At 48.3% G+C, this 26,690-nt stretch overlaps 1 protein-coding gene across 3 annotated transcripts in view; it reads right to left on the minus strand.

The window, feature by feature from the left end:
* Positions 1 to 4,418: 4,418 nt before the first annotated feature.
* LOC119465114 (26S proteasome non-ATPase regulatory subunit 13) overlaps positions 4,419 to 26,690 on the minus strand; it is a 213,177-nt gene continuing 190,905 nt past the window's right edge. For all 3 annotated transcript variants that reach the window (XM_049655704.1, XM_049655703.1, XM_037725913.2), the window contains 2 exons: positions 17,714 to 17,830; positions 4,419 to 4,559 (listed from right to left, as the gene is read on the minus strand). In XM_049655704.1, coding sequence (XP_049511661.1) covers positions 4,461 to 4,559; positions 17,714 to 17,830 — 216 coding nt within the window. In that variant the 3' untranslated portion in view covers positions 4,419 to 4,460. The remainder of the gene's footprint in view (positions 4,560 to 17,713; positions 17,831 to 26,690) is intronic.

Below are 26,690 nucleotides of genomic sequence, written 5' to 3' on the forward strand. Positions count from 1 at the left end.
CGTGGTTGTAAACGGGGTTCAGTCGCGCTCGCGAGAAGTTACATCCGTTGTACCCCAGGGCTCCGTCCTGGGGCCTTTGCATTTTTTATTGTATATAAATGATATTGGCGAAGGTCTGACTTCGCAGCTAAGGCTGTTTGCAGATGACTGCGTATTATATAGGGTGATTAGCAGCATGGATAATGCCAGTCTGATTCAGCAAGACCTCAATCTAATTAGTGAATGGTGCACTAAGTGGCGCATGCAAATAAACCTAACCAAAACATGACATTCACTCGAAAGAACTCTATAAATTTTTCTTACACCTTGAATCACAATAGCTAAAGTAACACAGTTTAAATACCTGGGTGTTCGGCAAACCCCAGAATTATCATGACAGAAACAGGTTAACTATGTAACCGCTAGGACAGGGAAAACGCTAGGTTTTCTTCGTAGGAACTCCAGAGCATCAGCACGTCTACACGAGAGCTGCTATACAAAACATACGTAAGGTCCGTCCTTGAGTACGCCTGTGTAATGTGGGACCCTCCGACGGCACGTGACATCGATAAACTTGAGAGGGTACGGAATCTAGGTGTGCGTTATGTGTCAGGTCGATGCAAAGTTAATTTCAGCGTTAGAAGTGCTAAGGAAGATTATAAATGGGATACCTTGGAGGTACGACGCAGAAGGCTGAGACTGAAGCTCTTTCATCCCATATACTACGGTACAATTGGTATAGAAAGGGACAAATATACATACCTGCCAACCTCGCAACATGAAAATTCGGGAGACCACCGCGCAAGGGGGGGGGGGGGGGGGGCAAAAAAATTAATTTTTCCACTATACAAAACGGCGCACGTGGTAGAGTCCATACTTGTCACGACTCCGCAAATTGACAGAGCACAGAAATACAGTCCTGTATGATCTCAGAAATACTTGCAAGTATCGTATTTTCCGGTGTATAAGACGCATCTTTTTCTCAATTTTTTGCTGGTGTGTCTTATAGAACGGTACGACATGTGTACGCTTTATTTTTCCCGGAACAACTGCCGTCAACATCGGATTCGATTTTATGGCCACGTCAAGCACGCTTGACTTAACTGCTCCGGCTTCTGTGCGCGATATCAACGTGCCGGGTTCTTTTCATGATCCAGTTCCCAAGCGCCGTGCGAGGACAGAGCAGCAATGCAAGCGGCGGCAGGACGACGCGAGTCGACCGACCCCGAAGTAGTCGCATCTGCAGATCGCTATCAAGATAACGCACGCGCCGCTGCACAAACTACGCAGTTGCTACCCGAGCACAACCCCCCCCCCCTACCTTCCGCGCTAGCGCACCTTCCCGCTTTCCTCCCTTGTGCGCGATTCGGCTCACCGTCACAGGCTTTCACACGCACATACAGCATATGGCGTGCGGGGACGATGTTATCGCCCTTGGACTTTATACGGTACATCGCGGCAGCCACGACGGCAGAAATGCGCCTGGAGTAACAATACATGCCACTCTAAGCTTACGCGTGACCAGCGTTCACCAAGTGAAACGTCACTATTTTTTTTAATCGCTTACCGAACAGCTGCGTCTTATGCACAGGTGCGACTTATATACGTCTTTTTCCGGAAAAACTGCAGTTTTGAGTGGGGTGCATTTATACAAAGGTTCGAGTTATAGACCGGAAAATACAATACTTATTCTTGGCTTTTGAAAGTGCCATCGATCGTTGCAACTAAACTCAGGGAAACAAAGTGTAGTTCGGCATTCACACTTCACTCGACAACCTGACAAAGCCAACTGAAGCCTAGCGCACTCACGGTCATATAATGCATAGAGTTAAGAAACTGACGATATAACGACTGGATTGCTAAAAATGCTCGACCCAGCCCGAGACGAGCCAATCTGGAAAATCCAATATGGCAGCGCCCGTCGGCGGTTTGCATTCGTGGTGGTAGTATAGTGTACTAGAATATTCTAGTACACTGTAGTGGTAGCCACCATAGTGGTGGTGCCGGCGGCCGCTACCACGATTCACGGTGCATGTTGGGTGCATGTTGGTGACGAACTGCTCCCACGCCGCTTTTCAGCATGGTTATATTACAGGCTGTAAAAAAAAAACGAAAGTGGCGGCCACTTTTCGAGAGATTTGAGGTCGCGTCCATACAATCCGGAGATGCGAGAAAAATTCGGGAGAGTTGGCAGGTATGAATGTATAATGCCGCCTCATTACCGGTCACAACGCGTGGACCATGCACTAAAGGTACGAGAAGTTCCGTGCAAGACAGAACTGTATAAGAAATCATTTTTTCCAAAGACTATACAAGAATGGAATAGGTTACCTGCCAGTGTCGTCAACGTTGTGTCAATTGACGTATTTTTTGCCCTGTTGAAGTGACTCGACTACCCTGTTTCTTTTGCCTTTTTGTTGAATTGCCCATGTATAACTTACCATGTTTTGAAACTTCTGTAACTGTTGTTGAACTTTTGTTCTTTTTTTTCCTCACACGTTGTGCAGAAAAAAATCTTTTCTGAATGTTTCTGTTTTGTAAAACCTTCCCCCCCACTGTAATGCCTTTTGGCGCCTGTGGGTACTGAATAAATAAATGTGACGTCATCCGCTTGCAATCACAAAGAGTCATGAATAACAAGTTTCCTTGTCCATTTGCAGCAAAGTGATGTTCAACGGCAGAATCTGTAAAATAAGCCACGTGAATTTAGGCGGCATGACTGCAGTGCTGCTGCTCGCCTCCCACTGAAGAAGTATAGATGGAGCGAAGACTTTATCGGCTCCGGAAAGCAAGGTGATGTCCTTCTGCCTGACGACGCCCAGTTTCCTGGCCATATGACGTTACCCGTTTGCAATTGCGAAGTTGAAACGTCATGAACGACAGGTTCCCTTGTCGATTTAAGGCAGCAAAAGTGCTGGTCAACAGCAGAATCTGTAAAACAAGCCAAGCGAATTTAGGCAACATGACTGCAGTGTTGCTGCCGCTCCCACTCATTTAATTTAAATGAATGGCTTTGAAAGAAAATTTGGTCTGGGTGGGAATCGGGCCTCCGGGGTGCGAGACAAGCACGTTTCCCTGACACCACGGCGGCTGTACGCTTCTGACCGACTAAAGGTGGGCCTAGTGCACACGTCGCGTCGCAGCCATCTGGCAAGTGTGGCTTTGTGTGCACGTCATTGGCCACGTGACGGTATAAAATGAGTGCGCTGCTTCCTGTGCATCTTTGGATTTCATCTGTGCCGCCTCTACTGTGATGGACTCTGAAGCGTCTACCACAGCGGCAGCTGTGATGATGGTGGCATAATCACGACAGACCTACTATTACATAGAGGATCGTATAGCTTGAAATAAGATTCATTGTTCAGCATCAAAATGGTCCGAATGTTTCCGGTCTGTGGTCAACGCAAACACACACACCGAATCAGCAGAAAGAACTTCAATGTAGGTCAGAAAACATTTCACCAAAGCAATGCTTTCGCTGTTGCCAATTTCACCTCTTCAAGAACTTTTGCATAACCTTGCTTGAAGCAAGTACTGCATCCGTACATTTTCGCAGCAGAATTAATTTTTCGTAAAACTTGACACGATTCGTAAACTCGTAGGACAGGCTCAAATTTGCTAACCTTACAAAAAATTTGGGAGGGTTAGCAGGTATGGTTACAGTAATACAATTTGGCTGTAATGATAGCATGTTTTTATTCGCTAAAATGTGGCCACTACACGGCAGCAGCTTAAAACACAGACTGTTTGGTTCACCTTAGATGACAGGTTCACCCTTGCCACTATCAATAAGCTTAATTGTATGGCAAGCCATGTGTGTAAACCAACTAGTTTACATGTACCACTGTACTGTCTTGCCAGTGTTGCACGTAATTTACGAATTAATTCATATGATAAACATGACAGAATTATTGCGCAGAAAAGCTTTTTTTGGGGTGCTGCAAAGAGCATAGAAGCTTTGCAGGACGTACATTATTTGCAACTTGAGCTGTTCATTCGATCAAATTCCCTGACTTTAACTCCAGGATTGCAAGACACCTTGGAGAAAGTTCCTGGCATTTCAAAAGCATAAGTGTACCAATTGTAGCAAACAATGCCTCCATCCTCTTGACAGCTATAGTGCCATATCCATGTGGTACGAGAGCAGCAGCCTATGAAATGGGATGAAATGATGGGGACGACAAGACTGATGCAATGTGATATGGACAGACATGCACTAGAAGGGGCCTTACTGGTTTACACAGCATTCTTTAACATTTGAATGTCAGTGGCGAGAGAAGCCTCTCCTTTACTAAGAACCATATTGCAAATACTATGTAACCCTAGTAAATGTAGATTTAAATTAGGAAACGGTTTCCTCCTTCGTGTCACTTTATCTTCTTTGCAGGTCACATATGTAAGCAATCACTTTATAATAAGTACAAAATGGACATTCCAGCTACAATCAGAACACAGCAATCTTTTATTCACACCACATCACATCAGATGGAGATGATCTCATGCGCCTTGGTTTCCAGCAGCTTCTCCATGGAGGCAACATCTGCATTCCATGCATCCAGCCGCTTCTTCATGCCTGCAATCTGTGCACCATCCACAATATCACCTACACACTGCATGTACACGTTGTGCATGTATGGAGCAAGTCACACTACTTCTTGCATTTTGCTTAATTGCATAAATATGCAACCAAATAAGGAAGTATTAACTTTAGGGCAAAGCTTCCTATCAGAAAGTTGTAAAGTGTTCCCGGAAACTAAGTTGCTCAGCTTCTAACTTTCTACTTGTAAGCTCCCGAAATATGAATACAAGCATGTGGCAGGCAGGTCGTGATTGCAGTGCTTCTCAGACGTTCCACGTATGAACGAACAGCGCATGCTGCTGCTTAAAAAGTGACAGGGCAGCAATACAGGTGTTGACTGTGCCATTTATGCCAGTGATGTGCTTCCTTCGTGGCGATTTATGGTAGTGATAAGCAGATGAGGCAGCACACCAGGTACTCTTTGTTCATACATGGCATGCTTGAAAGCACAGCAAAAATTTCACAGTTTCGCCCTAAGGGCGAAGCAATGAATGCGATAGCAACACAGCAATGTCATACGAAGTAAGGTGAGCGGCTTTGGTAGCAACAACACGCAGAACTGTTGTCGACGCCATCGGCGTTTTGCCCGCGTTAGCTCAAAATGCGTGCGGCGTTGCTGACTGTTGCTGGAGCCTCTGATATAAATAGGCACTTGGTGCCGCAGCTAAACGTCGCCTCCCTTCCCTCCCCCTCCCCCACGGCCTCTTGCGCGTCTGAAGAAGGCGTGTTTGCTCTACATATATGGTGATTGTAAAGGAGAAAAGAGACGCCTACTTCTGCAGCCCTTAAGCGAGCATGGCGCAGAACGCGCGTTTGTTCTCCGCCGTGCGTTCACTCCCCGTGAAAGACGCGCCCCTCGCGCCCTTTCACTCGCACATACAGCGTTCGGCGCGCAGCGACGATTTCATCTCCAAATGACGTCATACGGAACCTCACGGCGACGGCGACGGCAGAAATCTGCTTTTGAGTGTCCATATAATTGCTATCGCAATAAAACGGTCGGGCATGCCAAGTGCCAGAAAGTGTGCAACTGATAATCCATAGCAGCAGCATGTTATCGGCAATGAGCAGCGAAGTATCGAGGCTGCGGCGTTGCATAATAACGCCACTGTGCAAAGTGCCGACTTGGGCTGCATAAGGATCGACACTGGTAGTGTCGTCGAAAGTGCACAAAGGCAACGCTGGACCAACTGAGTGGCAACAACATGGAATACTTCCACAGAGGCAAGCGGTGTGGTCACGATGTCCAAATGTCGTGTCCCTCCGTACGTGATCACAAACCTCGACTAGGTCAACATGCTTCTTCCGAGTTCTGCGATAAGAAATGCGGGCCAGTCCAACTTGTGCAGGGTGACTACGGCCTGGCAGTGAAACTGACTGCTCGGATCACACAGCCGAATGGAGCTCTCCTAGAGTTGACCATTCGGAAATTTTCTGTCTTTTCGACATTAACCTCCTGGGCAAATGGTGTAGACTGGCAACGAACGACCGATTTGCGGCAATACGATTTTCCAGCGGCACTTGAAATGGGCTCTGGCACCTGCGAAGTCAGTGTGAGCCAGTGTGCACAAAATGTGGTCTCGCTGTATGACAATCCATGCTTTGGTGACAGAGGCAACATGGCAGTGTGTTACGATGGTAGCACTTGGATGACCCACTGTCACTGCTCACACATACGCCTAGGTGTGGTGATCGAGCTGTTTACCGGGTGAGCAATAGGCTGTGGGCCTCTTAGATTTTCCACTTTTGGCTACCCGCGAGCCAGCCAGAGCGCCTTTTTTTTCTTGGGTTGCTCCGCCCAACGCACGACGCACTTCCGCCGCACATTTGTTTTACTCGGTCTGGCTACCCGGGGCTGCCAGAGCCAGCCAGGATGATTTTGGTCTGGCAGCTCTCTGGAAGTTCTCTGGCTAGCAGACGACAAAAAGAAGTGATGAGTGCTTGCCGCCATCTTTGTGGGGACTTGATGGATTGCAACGCGAGCGCTTGAGGATTTTTTTACCTCGCTCAGCCAACTGGCTACCGTGATATTCGGATTTCATTACTTCTAGCCTTATCTGCTAAGGTTCTAACGCACCGTTTCCGCCTTGCGAGGCGGTTCGATATGAGCGGCAGCGAACAATTTGAAGCTTTTTGTGTGTGTCCCGTAAAAGTTTCTTCCCGGTCGTGAACAGTGTGCCGCCCGCGCTCACATGCTATATCTACAGTAGAACCCCGCTGTTACGTTCCCGGGTGCTGCGTTTTCCCGGCTGTTACGTCGTTTTCGGCCGGTCCCGGCACAGCTCCCATAGAACCCAATGCATTGGTAACCCCGCTGTTACGTCGCAACTGTGGGACCGTTCCCGCATCATACGTTGCGAAGTGCCACCCCGCGCCGGCCCGAATGGCCATTTTGACTTTTCATGTCGCTTGGCTTGGTTGCTTGACGATGGCATTGGCTGCCCAAAGTGCTGGGGGCGACATTTATTACGTATTTTCGGTTTCCGCCAGCAAAAGTATGGCCTTTGATATCCGCTTTTGCTATCTAAAGATGATTTCTATAACGCGTTGCGGCCCTAAAATTGGTTTTGGCTCATAGATGTTCCGTATAAAGTCCAAGGGCGCTAACGCCGTCGCCGCGCGCCGTATGCTTTCTTTCGCGCGCGAGACGCAGTCGTCGGCTCCCCTCGCACGCTTTCACTCGCAAATACAGCATACGTCGCCGCGCGCCGTATGCTGTATGTGCGAGTGAAAGCTTGCGAGGGAAGCGCGCGGCCGTATGCTGAATGTGCGAGTGAAAGCGTGCGAGGGGAGCCGACGACCGCGTCTCGCGCGCGAAAGAAAAGCAGGAAGGAAGCGCGCCTCCTTCTGTTGCGCTCGAGGCACCAGCGAGGGAGCGAGCGAGGGGGGCGGGGGGGGGGGGGGGGGGGATAGCGGGCAGCGTTGTGCTCTGGCATCATACTGCGCGGCGGCGCGCGGTCCCGCGGGCCGTATCTTGAAAGCGATCTGCGTGGGGGCAGATTCTACGCAGTGTAGGTGCGTCGGCGGCTCGTGGCTTTGTGCGTGCTGCGTGTTCTCGGCGCTCAGTTTGGGTTGAAGCGATAGACAACAGCACGAAGGTCACTTCGCTCGCTTCTGCAGCGGCGCTTAACTGCGCGTGTCCGCGCTCATCGAGTGTGATGTGTTCATGTTTGCCTGTGGGCGCTGACACCATTTTTGTTAATTAGTTAATAACCGAATGTTTACAAGTTTATACAGACGATAAAACTACTATTCTTACTTTGTATAGCTCATCGCAACCGATACTTCGGCTGTCGGGCGAAACTACTTTTTGTCGCACGTAAGAATTAAAATAATATTGTGTGCAGTTCAACACTACTCCCATTTCTCAATTTTTCCTGTTTCCTGGCTCTTGCGTTTCCCGGCTCTTACGTTTTTTTTTTTTTTACGGTCCCGTGAAAAACGTAACAGCGGGGTTCTACTGTATATCCTTTTCCGTGCTAGTTGTAGACGCTCATTCCCACACCGCAATGTGTTTATATGGTGGTATCCCTTTTCCCATCTCTGGTGCATATGCAGTGATATCTCCTTTTCCTGTAGTAAGAGCAAAGGCGCTAGCCATTCTAGGCTCCGTCTCTCGGGTGGCAGCTCGAAGCCAATGTGTTCTCACTAGGCCGTTGATGTCAAAAGAATACACTGGTTTAGTAATGACCACACACGTACATTAGCCCATTGCTCTCATCATCTACCAATACTGCTTTTCGTGTGACACTATTCACTGGTCATTGGCGCGGAGTGCATTTTCAGGCACCCACTGCAGCACAGGGGCAGAATGTTGTTATCCTGAGACATTGAATCTAACCCTGGTCCCGATTCCAATGCCATTCTCGCCAAACTGCAGAAAATTTCCGCCAGTCAAACTCTGCTCATCGCCGAGGTTGCCGAACTAAAAAGCCAGCTACTAACGACCGACAAAACCATTTGCGATCTGAACGAGAGGATGACCATTCTCTAGAATCACTACCAAACCCTTATAACCCTCAAAACAGAACTTGATTCCGTTCAAACTAACGCAACCAAGACAGCCTGCTTAGTCCCTATACTAGAAGCACGTTTAGACGACGACGAAAATCGATCGCAACGGGACAATCTAATATTTTATGGCCTTGAAGACACTAATACGACCGAAACATATGCCGAAACTGAAGATATAATCATTCGTCATTGCCAGGATCGCCTTAACATATCAATCGACCCTAAAGAAATCAAACGCGCACATCGACTCAGGTGCCATTCTGATAACTGTGGCCACCCTTTAATAGCCAAATTCACGTTCTACAAAACTAAAGACACTATTCTTTCAAATGCCCGGAAACTAAAGAACACATCTTATAGCATCGGTGAAGACTTCTCTTGTCCTGTCCAAACTGCGCGCAGTCATCTTGTAGCATTCGCCAAATCCAAAGGTGTTAAATTTTCACTGGACTACAAGACACTGCACATCGGTACAAAACGCTTCGTGTACTATAACTCATCGCAGACGGTTAGAGAAATATAGCGGTCGCCTTTCCCAAAATTAGCTAATACCCGTCCCGTTACCTCAGCAAGCAACCCTCTTTAGTTCTCTATAATCTACACTAACATTCGCAGTTTTATGCCGGAACGAGAACTTGTGTCTAGCATAGTCATGTCGTCTAACAGCAATATGCTAATACTAACCGAAACCTGGCTTACCAACAATATTGCTGACTCTGAAGTTATTGCTGACTTGCCAAACTTTTCGATTTATTGAAATGATCGCACATGTTCTCGAGTCCAGAGCTTTCATGTCCACCCATCAGTATCACATCTGACTTGGAGATACTGTAGCGCCTGTGCCGTACTCCACCACACTCCGTTCTAATCGGTGTGTGTTACCGGCCTAACCCAACGTTTTCCTTTTAGTTTAACAACATGCTAAATCAACTTGCACACATTCTTCTCTTTGGTGATTTTAACTACCCAGGAATAGATTGGCATAACCGACCTCATTCATAAACAATCACTGCAGAATCAAGGGATTTCCTCGATGTTTGTTTGAACTTTAACCTTAATCAACTAGTCACCAGCCCAACACGCATTGCAGGCAACTCCAGCAACATTTTAGACTTAATACTGAGCACTCATCCTGACAGTTTATCATCCATTACGTATCTAGAGCCCATTAGCAACCTTAAAGTTATTCAAGCAGATTTTTCCTTCCACACCGAGCGCCATGAAACACTAAAGAAAACAATCACTTTGTATGACAAAGGTAATTATAACGCCATTAATCACGAACTCAGCAACTTTTTCTCACTCTTTGAAACCAATTTTAACCAGAGGTCGGTTAACGACAATTGGTTGATATTTAAGAATAAACTACAGGACCTAACACAAAGATTTACCCCCAGAATAACTTTTCATGAAAATCGCTGTAAGCCTTGGTTTTCTAAGTCACTAAAAAAACTCGAAAATAAAAGGAAACTTCGAAGTGTGGGAAAAATACTACTCAGCCGAAAAAGAATACTTGACCGCGATCACCGACGCAAAACACTCATTCAACGCCTTTGCGTTGTCAGTTGTTACGTGACCTAGGCCTTGTCAACAGCTACAGTTCAAGTCTCGCTCTTTTGCTTAGTGCAGGGGTTCTCAAGTACGTTCATCCCAGTGCCAAGGAACCACCCGATTTAACCGAATGTCGAATTATCGAGGGTATTAAGAAAACAAACAAATGCTGCACTACGTCAACACGCTTTTATTTACTCAATAAATCGTCAAATCTTGTTTCTATTTAGCACAAGACCAGTGCGGAAGCTGAAATTCTTTATATCTCATGACTGATTGGCGCTAGCAGCGGCGACGGCCTCGCGACATCCTTCGCGGCGTGCGTTTTCATCTGAGACGCGCTTTGCACCAACGGGCGCACATCCGATTATTTTTTCGCCACTCAGCTGCTCGCCAACAAATTGTCCGTCCATCGCGATGTAGGCTACGTTCACACTTGGTCTCGAAGCAGGCGGAAGCGGCAAAAACTTCTAAAAATCCGCCCGCCTAGGCGGCGAAGTGGGCGGAAAACCAGGTGGAAAGCAAAATCGGTCTCGGACCGATTTTTTTCGCCATGGCGAGGCGGAATCGCGGCGGAAAGTCGTTCCGCTCGACCGGAAGCTCCACTAGCATGTAAACATCCGGTCGTAAAATTGTACATGGCACCAAAAGTGTAGGCTGCGATGGTGCTCGACGCGATCTAGATCCACCACTTTCTCTACAACAAGAGTGGTACTAAAACGTACTGTCAGCAATACTCGCGATAGTATTCAACGTCGCGCGACCGGAGGTGCAGCAACGAAGCCTTGGGGTGACCCAACTTCTCGCGCTTTTGCAAAGCTGGGCGAACCCACCACAGCCGCTTCGGAGGTGTCCGCTCCTTCCGTTTATTCATTGTCCATTTCTAGGAAACAAGTAGGTAGACGTATAAAAAACAATTTCTTCGCCCACTTCTGCGGCAAAAAAAAGTTGAGCAGATTCCTCGTTGGCGTTCCGCAATTCTCCTCGCACGGGCACGGTATGTTGCAAAAGTCGCAGGGCGCTTTTTTCGTTGCGCGGTGGTTTTCTCGTCGCGACAATAGATCGGGAGCATAGGTCTCACGTAGGACGCGCAGGCTTCGGCGAGCCCCAACACAAGGGCCAGCCCGGGTTTTAGCTTTGGTGTACTGGAGGCGCCGCCAGTAATACGAAATGATGAAATGTTATTACAACTTGTAAGCAAAAGCTATTAAAGAAATATAATCACGCCTAGGCACCAACCTTTGACTCAGCGCTACCGTGCCCGTACGAGGAGAATTACGGAACGGCTACGAGGAATTTACCGAAGGTCGCAGATGACACGCAAAGTTGCGCGAAATGAACACTTTTGATGACGGGTGGGACAATGAATGAACATGCCGCTCGAAATGGTGCGATAATGAGCGCCACCACGCCGACAAACGTACGCAGACTAGATGGATGTGGGCGAAAGCGGCAGCGGTGGCAGCGGCGATAGCAAAACAAATGTGAACAACTTGGACATGCGCGGAAAAGATTTTCCGGCCGCTTTGACCTTTCCGCCCGCTTGCCACTTCCCGAGTGTGAACGTAGCCGTAGCCGGTGCTTTTTATCTTCGACAGCTTTGCACTGAGTAAAAAAGCAAAACTACTGCTTGCCGCAACCGCTGTCAACGAAACCGCGGCCCCTATCGACGCAATCATGGACGGTGACCTTGCGGTTCAGAAGGCAGGCGGCTGACGCACGCACCAAGTCAAAACGAAACTACCGTTCGCTGCAAGAAGTGTGGACGAAACCGCGGCCGCTATCGATGCGATCATGGACGGCCACTTTACGGTTCAAAAGGCAGGTGGCTGACACACGCACCAAGTCAAAACGAAACTACCTTTCACTGCAAGAAGTGCGGACGAAACTGCGGTCGCTATCGACGCTGCCATGGGAGGCGACTACGCAGTTGTGAAGGCACGCAGCCGACGCGCACATCGAGTGAAAATGAAACTATTTGCCGCAACCGCTGCGGACGAAACTGCGGTGGTTATCGACGCGATCAGAGATAGCGACTACGCACTTACGGAGGCACACGGCTAGCCGCCAACGCGGTGTTACGCGCGGCGATAAACGCAAGAATAGAGGCTTTAAAGGCACAATTAGGCACGAAGCGCTTCGGCGTTGCTGTCAGTCACGTGCCGCGTACGATTGCCACTGAGGACCACGGTGCAAGCTGAGGACCATGGCGATGCGGACTGCGCCGCTTCGTTTCGGTTGGACGCTACGCCGTTCTTGCTCTTCTGCGGAGCGCATTTGCGGTGCTCCGCGTTTTTTTTTTTTTTTTTTTTTTTTTTTCCTCCAACGTATAGGTCAGTGGGCACGCTATCGGCACCTACCCTATCTACAAATAGGAGAAAGGCGCATGGTGGTAAGTTACGGCCTCCGAGATTCAAGTGCGAAAGCTTAGGCGCGCTGCCCGTTCTCAGAGGTTGGGTGGCTACAAGCTGCTTGCGTATTTATTGCGCAGTTCGCGCGTTGCTGTTACGCACTGTGATGTGCTTTTTGACACTCGGGCATGGGTAATGGAGGTTTTTTGGATCAAGCGCACCTCGTGTTTGCCATTTTAGACACTTATCGAGAGCGGGACCAGGGAAAATTTATCAGTGGCTCGCGGAACCCCGAGCAGGGACCTGCGGAACCTGTAGGTTCCGCGGAACCCACTTTGAGAACCCATGGCTTAGTGTGTTAGGCCTGATTTGCTTGTTCGATCTCGTCCAGTCGTCGCGTAGCGCGAAATGGCTCCGACTCCTCCCGTGCCATCTGCGCCGACGAGACGCGGCAATTACAAGACTGTCTATAGCAATAGCCAGACACTCTCGGAAATAAGGCTGACCTGATCGCGTGTAAGCGTGCATCTGTACAGTCGCGCATTGGCAATTGTTTCCGTCCACTGGGACCATAAAGGTACTGTTTTCTGGCGAATCCTTTTTTTCGGACTCTCGATTATTCGGATTTTTCCGCGGTTCCCGTCGAGTCCGAATAAACGGTCGGCGACTGTATAAGGTTCATCCATTCTTCTTATTCATATGACGTCAGTGTTTCAGCTTTGCAAACTAAATCTGCGATATCACCTCTCTCAGTTCGCCGTCGCATAGCCACTCTATTACTGTACCACAAGTTATATTACTCATCACTTAATCGTGCACATTACATCATGCCAGCATCGTACATTTCTCACCGCACGAGCCACACCCTTCCAAGTTTTTCGCCCACAGGTCCGAACTGTTACTTTTTCGACTTCATTCTTTCCACGTGCAGCTAAAGATTGGAACGGCCTCCCCCAACATATCGTCGACATCACCTGTGCATCATCATTTGCTGAAAATTTTAAAAACCTTTTCCGTATATAAATACATGTGGCATTGTCATTCATGTTTTGCTGACCCCACCCCTTATGTAATGCCCCCACGTGGGGTCTTTAAGGAAATAAAATGAAATGAAGAGAAGCACCATCAGCCGAAACAAACTTTCTGAAATCAATACCCAAGCAGGTAGGCACGAAATTTCTTGCGTTATATAAGATGTACCCGATATCCTAGCTGCTTTTTCTTGTCCTGTCCAACACATCAATGTTGCCGGCGACATGATCACTGTGAGCAGGCATCCTCGAGTGATCGCTTTCGGGGATACAACCACTTTTGCGTGATTTCATGTCTTGGCACCAGACACGTCGGAGGCCGTTTGTTGTGCTGTGCATGCGGGGTGGTGCGAAATCTCGTGAAAGCTGGCGACGCATAAATAGACCGACTGAGCCGAGCGCGCACTGGCCTTGCTGGCCGCTGCCATGCTGGTATCGTGTTTACGTTTGTCCCCCAGTCAGCTGTGACCTGTCCCGGCGTTGGATTTTGCAAACTTTGGGCAGCTTCGGGTTGTCTTGGGATCCCAGCCCACATGACTTCCTATCGGGACCGCAACTAGCTGGCTCCAGCGCCTGGCTGGAGCTAGTCTGGCTGCCAGCGGGCTGCCAGCACTCTGAAAATTGAAGGAACCCTATGTCGAACATTTGTTTAGGCTGTGGAGCCCGATTCTGTACGCTACACACAGCGGAGGGCAACACACCAGTGCAGAAGAACACTGCCTCGTACCGTTCCCTAGAGTGACACGGAACACAACCATGTTGTTGTGCGATGGTGACAGCTGGACTTTTACTGCTCTCCAAGAAGCAAAAGTCTGTGTGGGTTCATCGATGTCCAAAAGGAGGACTGTGTGAACCACATTCTAAAGGGCATGCACTGCGAAATTTAGTTGGGAAGCAAAAAGGTGAGGGGAGCTTGCTGGAAAAGGCCGGCTAACAAATGAGCTAGCTCATCACCAGAGTGAGCACATCGTCTCTAAAATCTAATGATGGTGGCATTGACACAATGCAGAAGGTGGTTATGGCAACGTACGGGCATGTCACATCCACTGATCAGTCTATGGGTCCCACTAGAGAAAATTCGTGGGACTGCACGCAACTCAGATCAAAAAAAAAAAAAAAAGCAAGCACACTTTATTTACCTGTAAATAAAAAATTTCTGGATCCCTTTCAACTTCATTGGAAAGTTCAAGTTGATTCTTTTCTTTACCCTTGCAGCATCCATTGCTAGCGGAAAATGAACTCGCGAATAGGCAGTCAACCCACACGACACCGCCATGAAAATCGGAAAGAAGGAGGCTGACGTTCGAGGTAGCTAATAAAGCGCACAAAGAAGTGCACTCTGAGGTGTTCGATATATCGAATGTGCTGGTGAATGCACATACGTGCACAGAAGTCCCCTACATATGCATGGGATTTTCAAGTGGATTTTGCAACTGTTCAATATACACAATAAATTGTTATTTGTGGGTTCGGTATATCTGGGTTCAACTGTAGTTTACTTTTTCAATATGCTTAATTGTATTTTCCACTTTTATTCAATTTACTGTACTTTATACCTTTGCTCTGCACTTTGTTGTACCTTTGTTTGACTATGTTCTTTATTCATTCTCCTTTAACAACCAATAACTCGAGTTGTTACGCTTGTGTGTTGTTCATTTAACGTGTACAAATATATGCAATAGCTTTATCAATTTTTTGTACCTATTCTACTGCATTACTCTTTAATGAATTTTGTATACGCCTGCACTGTTAATTTGATAATTATCGTTTGCTTGGAATCCTATTCACACTACTATAACTTGATTTGTACCAGACCACCCTATGTAATACCCTCAACCAGAGTGCCTTTAGGAGTAAGTTGAATAAATAAATAAATGAATATCTCAAAACATTTTTTACATATACAGTAAAAGCTCGATGATACGAATCTCACGGGGTCACGAAAAATATTCGTATTAGCCGAAATTCGTATCATCGAAACACAATTAAAACTACTGTCGAATCTCGATAATTCGAACTCGAAGGGGCCCGAAAATTTGTTCGAATTAAAAGGACGTATTTTTGAAGTATTCGTGCACCATAGCACGATGCACGAACGGTGAGAGTCGTGAAATATCGCGGCGCGCAAGCGCATAGCAAGCGCGGGCCACGAAACTGCCCACGCCGGCTAACGGTCGCTTCCGGATAATGACAGAAAACAAAGCTTCAGGGAGCGAGCGGACGACGCCGGCACACGGGTGCGCGCGGAGACCGTCGAAGGTGAGGGAGGAGGGCGGCAGGAAAGCGGATTTGGCCGCGTCAACTCCGCCGCTTCGGTGGCTCCCCTCGCCCTCCCTCTCAACTCCCTCGTAGCTCTCTCACCTTCGACTCCGTGCGCACATCTCCGTGCGCGCCCGCCGCCGTGCTGGCGCCAGCTTATTTTAGCCGCCCCCTGAAGTTTCGTTTTCTGCCGTTATCGAGAAGCGAGAGTTTGCGGGCGTGGCAGTTTCGTTGGCCCGACTGTGCCTCCGCCGCTGCTTCCCTCTGCGCTGCTCCCGCAGCGTGCAAGGTCAACATGTGACTAGAACATAGAGAAGGGGTCACTGCCATTTTATCCGCGTGGCTGAGACGTCGGCACTAGTGTGTGCTAGAATACGGTTGTCTAGAACACTCTAGTCGGCACGTACACGCTTGTTCCGGCGCGATGCAGAAACGGCGACCTTGCAATTTGAGAGAGGGTGAAATTTCCGCCGCGCGTTTTTTTTCCCCCTCGTTCCTTCGCGCGCGGCATTGAGGGGTCTCTCCTGAGCTTTTGTTCTATGGCGGTGTCGGAGCAATGCCGGTCGGAGGCGCCGCCGCGTGATTTGGCGCACTGCTAAGAGCATTGTCGGCGCGCGGTATGTTCGAAATAAGCGCGTTCGAATTCGCTTGCTTCGCGTTGACGTTGAACGAAAGCACGTTTTTCATGATAGTCTCGCTGTGCAACAATTGTGCTCAGTGTTGACGTTGCGAGGCCTAGCTCCTTAGCCAACTCCGTCCGCTTCCTCTTGGGATCCTCATCGACCTTTCGAAGAATGTCTAATTTCTCTTTAAAGGAGAGTGCTTTTCGCTTGCGAGACATAGCTCGCTGCGACTAGGCAAAATGGCGCAAACACGAAGAACGCGGCCCGAAGCGCAGCAGCCACTCCATCTGACGGCTCGCAGAAAAGGAGGAGAAGTACAAAAGCACCAAAAGCGCCACCGCTTCAAACTCTTCGCGCCCAGTCGCGGAGTCCGCGCTGTTCGGCGCTGCGCCTCCGCACCAAAAGAGAAGGAGAGAAAGTGCGTGACTGCGCGCTGTTCTCTTTCGCGGCCGTCGGTAGGGCGGCGTTTATTCGTATCAACCGACGCAGGCTGAAAATCGATTCGTAACAACCGTTCTCTAGCACGTTGCAAAGTAATGGGGCTCGGCCGGGACCACAGAAAAATTCGTATCATCCGGAAATTCGTATTAGCCATGATCGTATCATCGAGCTTTTACTGTATGTAAATTTGGAGCTTCTGTTCTATTTCAGCTATTGTAATATTTTGTTACTTACCAAATAAATTCACAGAGTGTGTGCTAAGCCCAATTTTAGTGTAATACATTTTTTTCAGAAAATATGTTTCACATTTTAAGATGGCATTTTCTGAGGTAACTTTGATAGGCTCCAACTCTAGTTCAACTTGACCTGAGACATCGGTTCATACCTAAATGCATGCCTTAGACATTCTAGTTTATTTCCATATCCTAACCACTGTGTTCGAGGGCAGACGGCGGGGATGCCCTGATGCGTGACCTGTCAGGTAGTGCGATGGACATTCCCATCACGATAAGATTTGAGGACTTGGCAAGTGTGGACAACTAGTGTTCGTAGCCCACAGACGATGAAATTGTGCACCAAGTTCGTCCACAGCCAAACAGTGGCTTCAACAATGATGATCACTGCCCATAACCGTCAGTGGTGGATACCGCAAATGTGGTAATGCTCTTGCAAGTGTCTACGGCGATAACACGACTCTCACACAAATTCACGCAAGTACTGCTGTGGCTTAATAAACCTATCTGTCTACATGTGGGGCTTTTCGTGCTGTGCATTTTTCCAACAACTATTTTCCAGTGCCCGCCAACTGTACTTTTGCCTATCTGTGGCGACATTGTAATTGACTAGGTGGTGTGCAAGCATAGGTGCATTCTGTTGAGACCTTACCTGCTCGCGTGAAAGCACCCGTGGCTGTACCCACTGCATGTGCACCTGTCCATCCACCTGGTCAATGGTGCCTCGCACCAGGCCCAGGGACAGCGCCTTCATCACCAGCACCTCCACCTGCGTCATACGTCAATGCTGGTCAGGCATTGCCAAACAAGAACGGCTATATGACACCAACCATTCAACAGGTTGCAGGTGACACGTGAGCAGAACACCGGGCACCCTGGCACGAAATGATGTGGTGCCACCACCTGTTTCTCTCCACCGTCACTGGGTCTCTGATTTTTCATCTCGGACCTCCCCAAGTTGCTGCATATGCAATACTCATTGGCTCAAAGCACCAGCTCGGGCAACTGACCCTTTTCGAGGAGCAGTTTGCTTTAGAGAAACGAGATGGCGCTCACGGCGGCGTGCCATACCTCTCCTCAGCGACTGTGCACGAATACGAAACCATTACCGCTTCTACCTTGCTTCTGTGCGATAAGCTGTCGGAAATGCAACCGAGTTATCGCTAACACACTGTGCTCTAATCATGCTAGATTGAATCATGTGGATTGAAGACGTGTGCATTAGTTGGCTGCAAAAATAATGACTGGCATGTTAAGGAATAGAATGAATCTGTGTGGCCAAGTTCACGCACCGCTGCTGCAACTGTCCGAACGTGTTAGTGGCACTTCGTGATGTATGGCTTACCTTGATGATACAGAAATTTGCTCATCCGCCAGCCTTGTATCGCTAACCTTCAAAGAAAGAGATTCATCCCCAGAACGTCGGCAAGAGTGAGTATCACTCGTTAAGCAATGACAAAGGGAGTAGCACACTTCCTGTCATAGTAAGTTTCGCGCACGTTATCTATACACACCTGTCCCAAATGGCAGGAAAACTTAGGCCTACTCTATCGCCGACGTATCAAGAATAAGTGAATGGGCGCACACTTAAATATATGCGCACTGTATACGCACAATAAATGACGGACTACACCTATGGCGCACGAATGGTCGAAGCTGAATGTTTCGCGACGGTCCAGAAGAGTAAGCGAGTTGCTAGCTGTAATATATATTTGCTACAAGGTATTACAATGTACAAAACAGCTACGTTTCAAGCCTTGTGCGCAGCAAGAACAAATCTATCGGAACTGAGCACACCCGCGAGCGATTAGGCAGAAAATAATCAGAGAGTGGCCGCACCGAGGAACTTCACTGAGTCAGAAACTGACAAGCATGCACTGCTTAAAAATACTTACCGAATAAAGAACAAAGAGCAAAACACACTAATCCTGACTAAATTCATAATCGGAAAGCTTGGATAGCTTGGAATACATATTTAACCCCGCTTTTAGACCAAGCACCATATAGGCTGCTTGCGCCGTTTGGAAATAGCTTAATCAGCTCCGAAAGCGCTTTTGCATGTTCTCTGAAGCTGTGATCAAAGCTTCGTGTCGTCCACCTAGTCACCATCACGATATCTCCGAAAACATAGGTTTTATAAGCCGCGCCAGCGTCATACACTTCCATTGTAAACAAGGAGGCAACGGAGGCAGTTGAGGCAAGCAATGGACGCGTCACCACGTGATCAAACATGGCAGCGCCCACGGGATCGCCGCGAAAAGGGTGAACTGTCATGGAGTACTGCTATTTTAATGATTTTGTCACTACATTTAGCAACTTTCTGTGTGTTTAGCGACAAATCTTTCCATTTAGTGACCGCAACTTCATTTAGCAGCATGACAGTACCAATTGGCGACATTTAGTGACTTCAAAGTAAGGAAAATTGCTTAGTAAATGGTTTTCTAAGATGCACTTTGTTATCCAGAAACTACCAAGTAAACGGTCCAAATTGCCTGAATATGTTTGAATGGTGAACATCCATAATCATAGCAGGAAAATAATTAACTGAAGCTAATTGCAATTAAGTGTACGGTGAGCTTTACAATGCCACAAAGGCATAATCAGACCCATTGATTGTAGAAAAGCATAAGTATCGGAGTGGCTGGGTTTGTTCATATGAACCTCAATGCATGACTTTGAGGTTCATATGAACAAACCCAGCCACTCCGATACTTATGCTTTTCTACAATCAATGGGTCTGATTATGCCTTTGTGGCATTGTAAAGCTCACCGTACACTTAATTGCAATTAGCTTCAGTTAATTATTTTCCTGCTATGATTATGGATGTTCACCATTCAAACATATTCAGGCAATTTGGACCGTTTACTTGGTAGTTTCTGGATAACAAAGTGCATCTTAGAAAACCATTTACTAAGCAATTTTCATTTTCATTTTTTCATTTTCACCAATCAATACTGCACGAAGACTTGATCAAGGGACAGATGCGTCGTATTTCCCCAACCACGGCAGACTGCCGGTGAACCTACATAACAATCATGCAATTGTAATCACCTTGTTAACAACATACGACCAAGATCGCGTGCAAGAAAGAAAGAAATAAAAGAAATGTTATTTGATGAGTGCAGATGACTACAAAACTTGCTGAGACAATACAGCCCAAGTGCCTTACTATTTGGGTAATGTGATAACGGGATTATCAACGGCAAGCGACAGGCGAAAAACCAATGCAGTCCAAAGGGAACTACGGTCTCGTTAATTCGAACACGCTTAACTCGAACTGCCACTTTATTCTAACTGACGCTGTGGTCCCGTCAAACTTGCCTGAATTCCAATGGGCAAAAACACCCGGTAATTCGAACGCGAAAGCATTTGCGACGGTTAATTCGAACATATCGCGCACGGACAATGCTCTTAGCGGCGCGCAAGATCACGCGGCGGCGCCTCCAACCGGCATTGCTCCGACACTGCCTTAGAGCTCAGGAGAGACACCTCAATGCCGCGCGTGAAGGAAGGGGGAAAAAAAGAACCCACGGCGGAAATTTCACCCTCTCTCAAATTGCAAGGTCGCCGTTTCTGCATCGCACCAGAACACGCGTGTACATGCCGACTAGAGCGTTCTAGACAACCGTATTCTAGCACACTCTAGTGCCGACGTCTCAGCCACGAGGAGAAAATGGCAGTGAACCCTTCTCCTTTATGCTTCCTCTATTTTCTAGTAGCGTGTTGACCTTGCACGCTGCGGCTGCAGCGCAGAGGGAAGCAGCGGCGGAGGCGCAGTCCGGCCAACAAAACTGCTCACGCCGGCAAACGCTCGCTTCCCGATAACTGCAGAAAACGAAACTTCAGGGAGAGGGCTAAGCTGGTGCCGGCACAGCGGCAAGCGCGCACGGAGACAGTCGAAGGTGAGTGAGCTATGAGGGAGTTGAGAGGGAAGGCGAGGGGAGCTATCGAAGCCACTGCCATTGAAGCGGCGGAGTTGCAGAGGCCAAATTCACTTCCCTGCCACCCTCCTCCCTCCCCTTCGACGGTCTCCGCGCGCACCCGTGAGTCCGCAGTGCCCGCTCCCTGAAGCTTCGTTTTCTGCCGTTATCGGGAAGCGAGTGTTACCCGGCGTGGGCAGTTTCGTGGCCCGCGCTTGCACGCCGCGATATTTCACGACTCGCATCGTTTGCGCATCGTGCTATGGTGCACGAATACTTCAAAAATACATCCTCCTTTTAATTCGAACAAATTTTCGAGCCCCTTCGAGTTTGAATTATCGAGATTCGACTGTATTAATCCAATTCTATCGCACGCCTTCTTTTTCTAAGAAAATTCATCCGAAAACTGCTTAGGCAGTGCCATCATCAGCCTATTTTCATGTCCACTGCAGGACGAAGGCGATCTTCAATTACCCTTGTCTTGCGCAAGCTGATTTGAACTTGTACCTGCAAATTTCTTAATTTCGTCAGCCCCACCTAGTTTTCTGCAGACTGCACTTTCCGTCTCTTGGCACCCAATCTGTAACTCTGTTGGTTGCTTACCCTATGCATTACATGGCCTCTCCAGCTCCATTTCTTTCTCTTAATGTCAACTATCCCCATTTGCTCTCGGATCCACACTGCTGTCTTCCTGTCGCTTAACGTTACGCCTAACATTTTTCGTTCCATCGCTTTCTTTTGTGCGGTCCATAACGTTCACTTGCTTATTTGTTAACCTCCAAGTTTGTGCCCTATTATTATACAGTCAAACACGCATATATCGAACTCGCAAGAAAACTGGAATTAGTTCGATATATCGAGCAATTCAATATAGAACCTTTACAGAATTTGACAATGTACAAAACGCACCTCATTAAAACGTGTTTTTTACTTCCTAAATACATGTGCGGTGGGCATATTAGCGTGAAAAATAGTCGCCGATCTTCTGCTTTTTCATTTTTAAAGCATTGTTGAGCATACACTTTTCAACATTGTCGATTGACTCGGAAAACTGAGTGACTCGGAAAAGCTGAGCCTACAGCCTTCTATGGACGGCGAACAACGCTCAGTGCATGAAGTGCATCGGAATAAGTGGGCGGGTCAGAACTGGTTGGGTCCTCGTAGTTACTGTCACCGGCAAGATCCCTAGCCAGATCGGCAACAATGTCTTTGTCAGCGAGCTCTCCGGTGGTCACAACATGGTCGTCGACAGTGAAAAAGTGTCGCTGCAGTCCCATCACAAACGGCACCTGGGAATTCAGACAGCTGGTTAAACAAATCATCAAGTACCTGAATTGGTTCATCGCAATTTTCGGATGAGCTTGCGCCAACCTCGCCGGAAACAGAGAGTCCACAATGACGGAAGCAATTCTGAATTGTTTCTTTTTTGACATCATTCCACAAAGCATTCAGCATCGTTATTGCACCCAGAAGGTCAATTTTCAACTCCCGGCCATTACGAATGTTTAGCAAAAGGCATTGCACAAGGCACTTTCTATAGCCTGCCTTCAGTGCACGAACGACACCTTGGTCTAAGGGCTGCAGCACTGAGGTTGTGTTCGGCGGCAGGGAATGAAGCTTGATATTTTTGACACTTACCTTAGAATGATGTGCTGAGCAATTATCAACAAGTAAGCAGATTTTTCTGCCTTCGCTTACCAGGTCATCGTCCCAGGACTTAAAGGGATACGGACACAAAAGTTGGCGGGTTGTTTTTTGCGTCGGAACAAAAGTTGAATCGTTTAAAATGACGAATACAAGAAGCTGCTTTGAAAAAATGAACGAGAAACATTTTTTTTTTCGATATTATGTTGCACCTTGCCTCCAAGCGGCGGCCGGCAGAAGCTGAAATTTGATGTCAAAACACCCACCCACTTACCCACGTGGGCGCGGCCAAGGTCGGCCACAGCCGTCGCAGTATTTCCGGGAGTGTTGTTACCTTGCAGCATTTGTTTAACCCCTTTCAGCGATCTTCGCACGTGGTCCGTCCGAAACATTATCCCCGTCGGTCTTCCACACAGGTGGTGCGTCTTACATGCGCCTCCCCGCAGTAGTCGCTCGGCATTGACGCGTTCCTAGCGGCGGAAGGAAATGCCCAGACATTGCTGTTATAACAGCATCGTTGGTCGTGACACGCCGTCGCACACATTTCCCAGGGACGAGAAGGTGCGTAAACTCTGGATATCTGCCTGTCAGCCATCACGCACAGCCTGGAGACATCTAAAAATGACTTCATTTACGCGGACCACTTCGTCGACAATGATTATGTGACCAGCCCGGCTGTGCTGAAAAGCCTCGGCATGCCGCTCAAAAGGCAATGCCTTTTGAAGACCGACACAGTTCCATCGGTCAGAAATGATCAGCAGCGCGTTTGAAAAGAGGTGAAAAGATGTCGGTACTGTTTTCGTTCACTTGCAGCCTTTTTGAGCAGTGTGAGGGCGAGGCTGCGGCGAGATGCCCAGGCTGTGCACGAAGGCAATGTCTTTAAAAAAAATGTTGGCAAAGCATAGTAAAACAATACAAGGCTAGTGCGCGCGCGACTGACGAGACCAGTCTTGCATGGCAGCGGGGCAGACACACACACAGCTCTGCTTCTCCACAGGCTACAAGCGGGAAAAACTGGGGATAACGCCAGACAGGTGCTGCCATCTGTCGGGCGGCTGGCGAAGTGGACGCGAGAGCCTCGGAGGTACTGATACGTCACAGCAGTTGCTCACGCCGACAGCATAAACTACTATTCAGTCATCCACACAGTGCTGAAGTACCCCGCAGCTGCCTCGCCTGCGTCAGCCCGGCTGTGCTGAAAAAAGCTCTCTTGAAAAAGCAAGTTTACAGAGGAAATGACAAATAATTCTTGCACAAGTGTCTGGTGCACAGCGAAACCTTCGCGCTACAGTTCTCGAAAACCTGACCGGCACATCCACGGCCACCTGCTCTTCGTCGCTTGACGTGGAAGGCTTGTAACCGTAAGCGGTAATATTTCTTGCCAAATTGGAATGGTCCTTGTCTTCAGACTTGTACTCATCGCTGGTAGAGGCACCAGAACTCGAATCCATGCTCGCGATGGTGGTGTCGGCGCGCTTCGAATGACCGCGGCCAGCCGGCTGGCTATCCGACGACGGTATTGTGCCTTCCAACTCCTGCGGGTTGGGCGGCGAGGCGCGCGCTCATAAACACGCCAAAAATGAAGCCATCGGCTCAAAAATGAGCTCTTCTTTTCGGTGTAATCACACACTGAGGATTCATCTTCAGCATTTTCATAAAATATTCAGATTTTGGGTCCGTATCCCTTTAAGCCAGTTGCCAAAAAGTTTGCTTGTCATCCAAGCTTTCCCGCTGGACCTGTAGATCACCGGAACAGAAAGTGCGTTCTTTAGGCACCGCGGCGATTTGCTCTTTCCGATCACGAGTGGTCGAAGCTTAGTCAATCCATCGATGTTGGTGGCGAGCAACACCGATATTCGGGCTTTGTTAACTTTCCTGGCGCAGGACTTGTCATCGCGAAATGCCAGCGTTTTGTTCGACTGAAGCAATTGAGCCGATCACATGCAGGCGCACGTGCCCATGAGTGAGAGAGAGAGAGCAGTCGAACCACTTTTTCTAGGGGGTGGCTGTCCGAGGGAACGAAAGCAGCGCAGCACGCGCACAGTTGACCTAACTAAACCACTTTGTCTGGGGGGGTGGGGAGGGGTAATGGCGGCTCGCCCAGTCGCGTGTACGGTGCTCGCCGCATGGGAAAGCCAACTTCTGGGGTAGTTTTGTGCTGCTTGAAGTTCGATATATGGATAGCGGCTGCTATTTTTGTTCGATGCAACCGTACTTTTTGGTATATATTGTCATTGTAACATTACGGTGTTCAAAAATGTTCGACATACGGGGTAATTCGATGTAAACGGGTTCGATAAAGTCGGGTTCGACTGTAGTACTTGGAGAATAGAATGATTGTATACTTTTTGTTTCAATGACAGCGGTAAGCTCCTGGTCATGATTTGGGCTGGAGTGCATGCCTGCCGCATGCACTCCAGCCCATTTTTATTCTTGTGTAAATTTCCTTCTCATGATCAAGGGTCCCCATAGAGTAATTGAACTAGATAAATGTACTCCTGTACAAACTGACAGGCAATCCTGAATTCTTGTCTCCTTGCCAGGCTATTGAGCATTGCCTTTGTCATCTGCATATTAATTTTAAACCCCACTCTTGCACTTTCTCGGTTAACAAGAGCTGCAGTATGAGGCAAGTTCCACTTGGCCGCCACTGCACTCCAAATGAGGCCGCTTGACTGCATCGCATGCTTACGGACACCCCGAATAGCAGCCTATTTTCTTTTATTGCGATAGCAATTATATGGACACTCAAAAGCAGATTTCTGCCGTCGGCGTCGCCGTCGCCGTCGCCGTGAGGTTCCGTATGACGTCATTTGGAGAAGAAATCGTCGCCGCGCGCCGAACGCTGTATGTGCGAGTGAAAGGGCGCGAGGGGCGCGTCTTTCACGGGGAGTGAACGCACGGCGGAGAACAAACGCGCGTTCTGCGCCGTGCTCGCTTAAGGGCTGCAGAAGTAGGCGTCTCTTTTCTCCTTTACAACCACCATATATGTAGAGCAAACGCACCTTCTTCCGACGCGCGAGAAGCCGTGGGGGAGGGGGAGGGAAGGGAGGCGACGTTTAGCTGCGGCACCAAGTGCCTATTTATATCACAGGCTCCGGCAACAGTCACCAACGCCGCACGCATTTTGAGCGAACGCGGGCAAAACGCCGATGGCGTCGACAACAGTTCTGCGTGTTGCCGATGCTGCTGCATGTCCAAGTTTATACAGCTGATAACGCTAATATCATTACTCCGTATAGCTCTCTACAAATTTGCTATCGCAATTGATGCTTCGCCTTTCAGGTGAAACTGCGACCACTTTTTTTTTTTAAATGCAAATCGATGCAATAAGAAATAAGGCGAGACCACTCCACACTAATCAAGTGCGCTATAGCTTCTTTGTGATTCATGAATGCTCTAAACGAGCTGCACCCACTCTATGCAGAAGAGTTTTGATGCCCAGGTGGCCAGGTTAACGTCTGCAGGGTACCTGGCCTCATATTGATGGCCATTGCAGCAACCTTGTTCAAAAAGATGAAAAAGGAACCTGCAAGGGCCATGGAAGACACCAAATCCTCAAAAAGCAAAAAGGTTCAAGTGATGCCACATCTGCCCGTCTTGTCTCGCAACCTTAAAGCCTGTGTGGCCACAGGAGTGGCATTACTGGTTTTCTGCGCCAAGCTAACTGGCAAGGTTGTGCAAAAGCATTTCAGGTGAGAATTGTCGGGTCGCACACGTGCTCTTGGGACAAAAGAACGACAACACAGTAGCGCAAACAGTCAAAAGGGCATTTATTACACCTTCCATACACTAATTCCTGCCAGCCGAATTATTGACCATAGAACATTCCGATGGGCATGCGACAAATCGAGGAAGTCCGACTCTTCGCGACCGGATAGCAAGTGAATAGACATCGTAAGTAATAGACATCGCGGGTCTATTATGGGCGCTTCTGAGTAAAATCAGATACCCTTTATACCACCGGCGCTCTTGAATTTCTTGCCGCTGAATCCACATTTCAAGCAACTCAGTATGTGCCGTGGGTTCAGCCTCAAGTGCTTTTAAATTGGGAAGGACAGTGA

Source organism: Dermacentor silvarum, chromosome 9 (genome assembly GCF_013339745.2).
Source record: "Dermacentor silvarum isolate Dsil-2018 chromosome 9, BIME_Dsil_1.4, whole genome shotgun sequence".
Classification (NCBI taxonomy): domain Eukaryota; kingdom Metazoa; phylum Arthropoda; class Arachnida; order Ixodida; family Ixodidae; genus Dermacentor; species Dermacentor silvarum.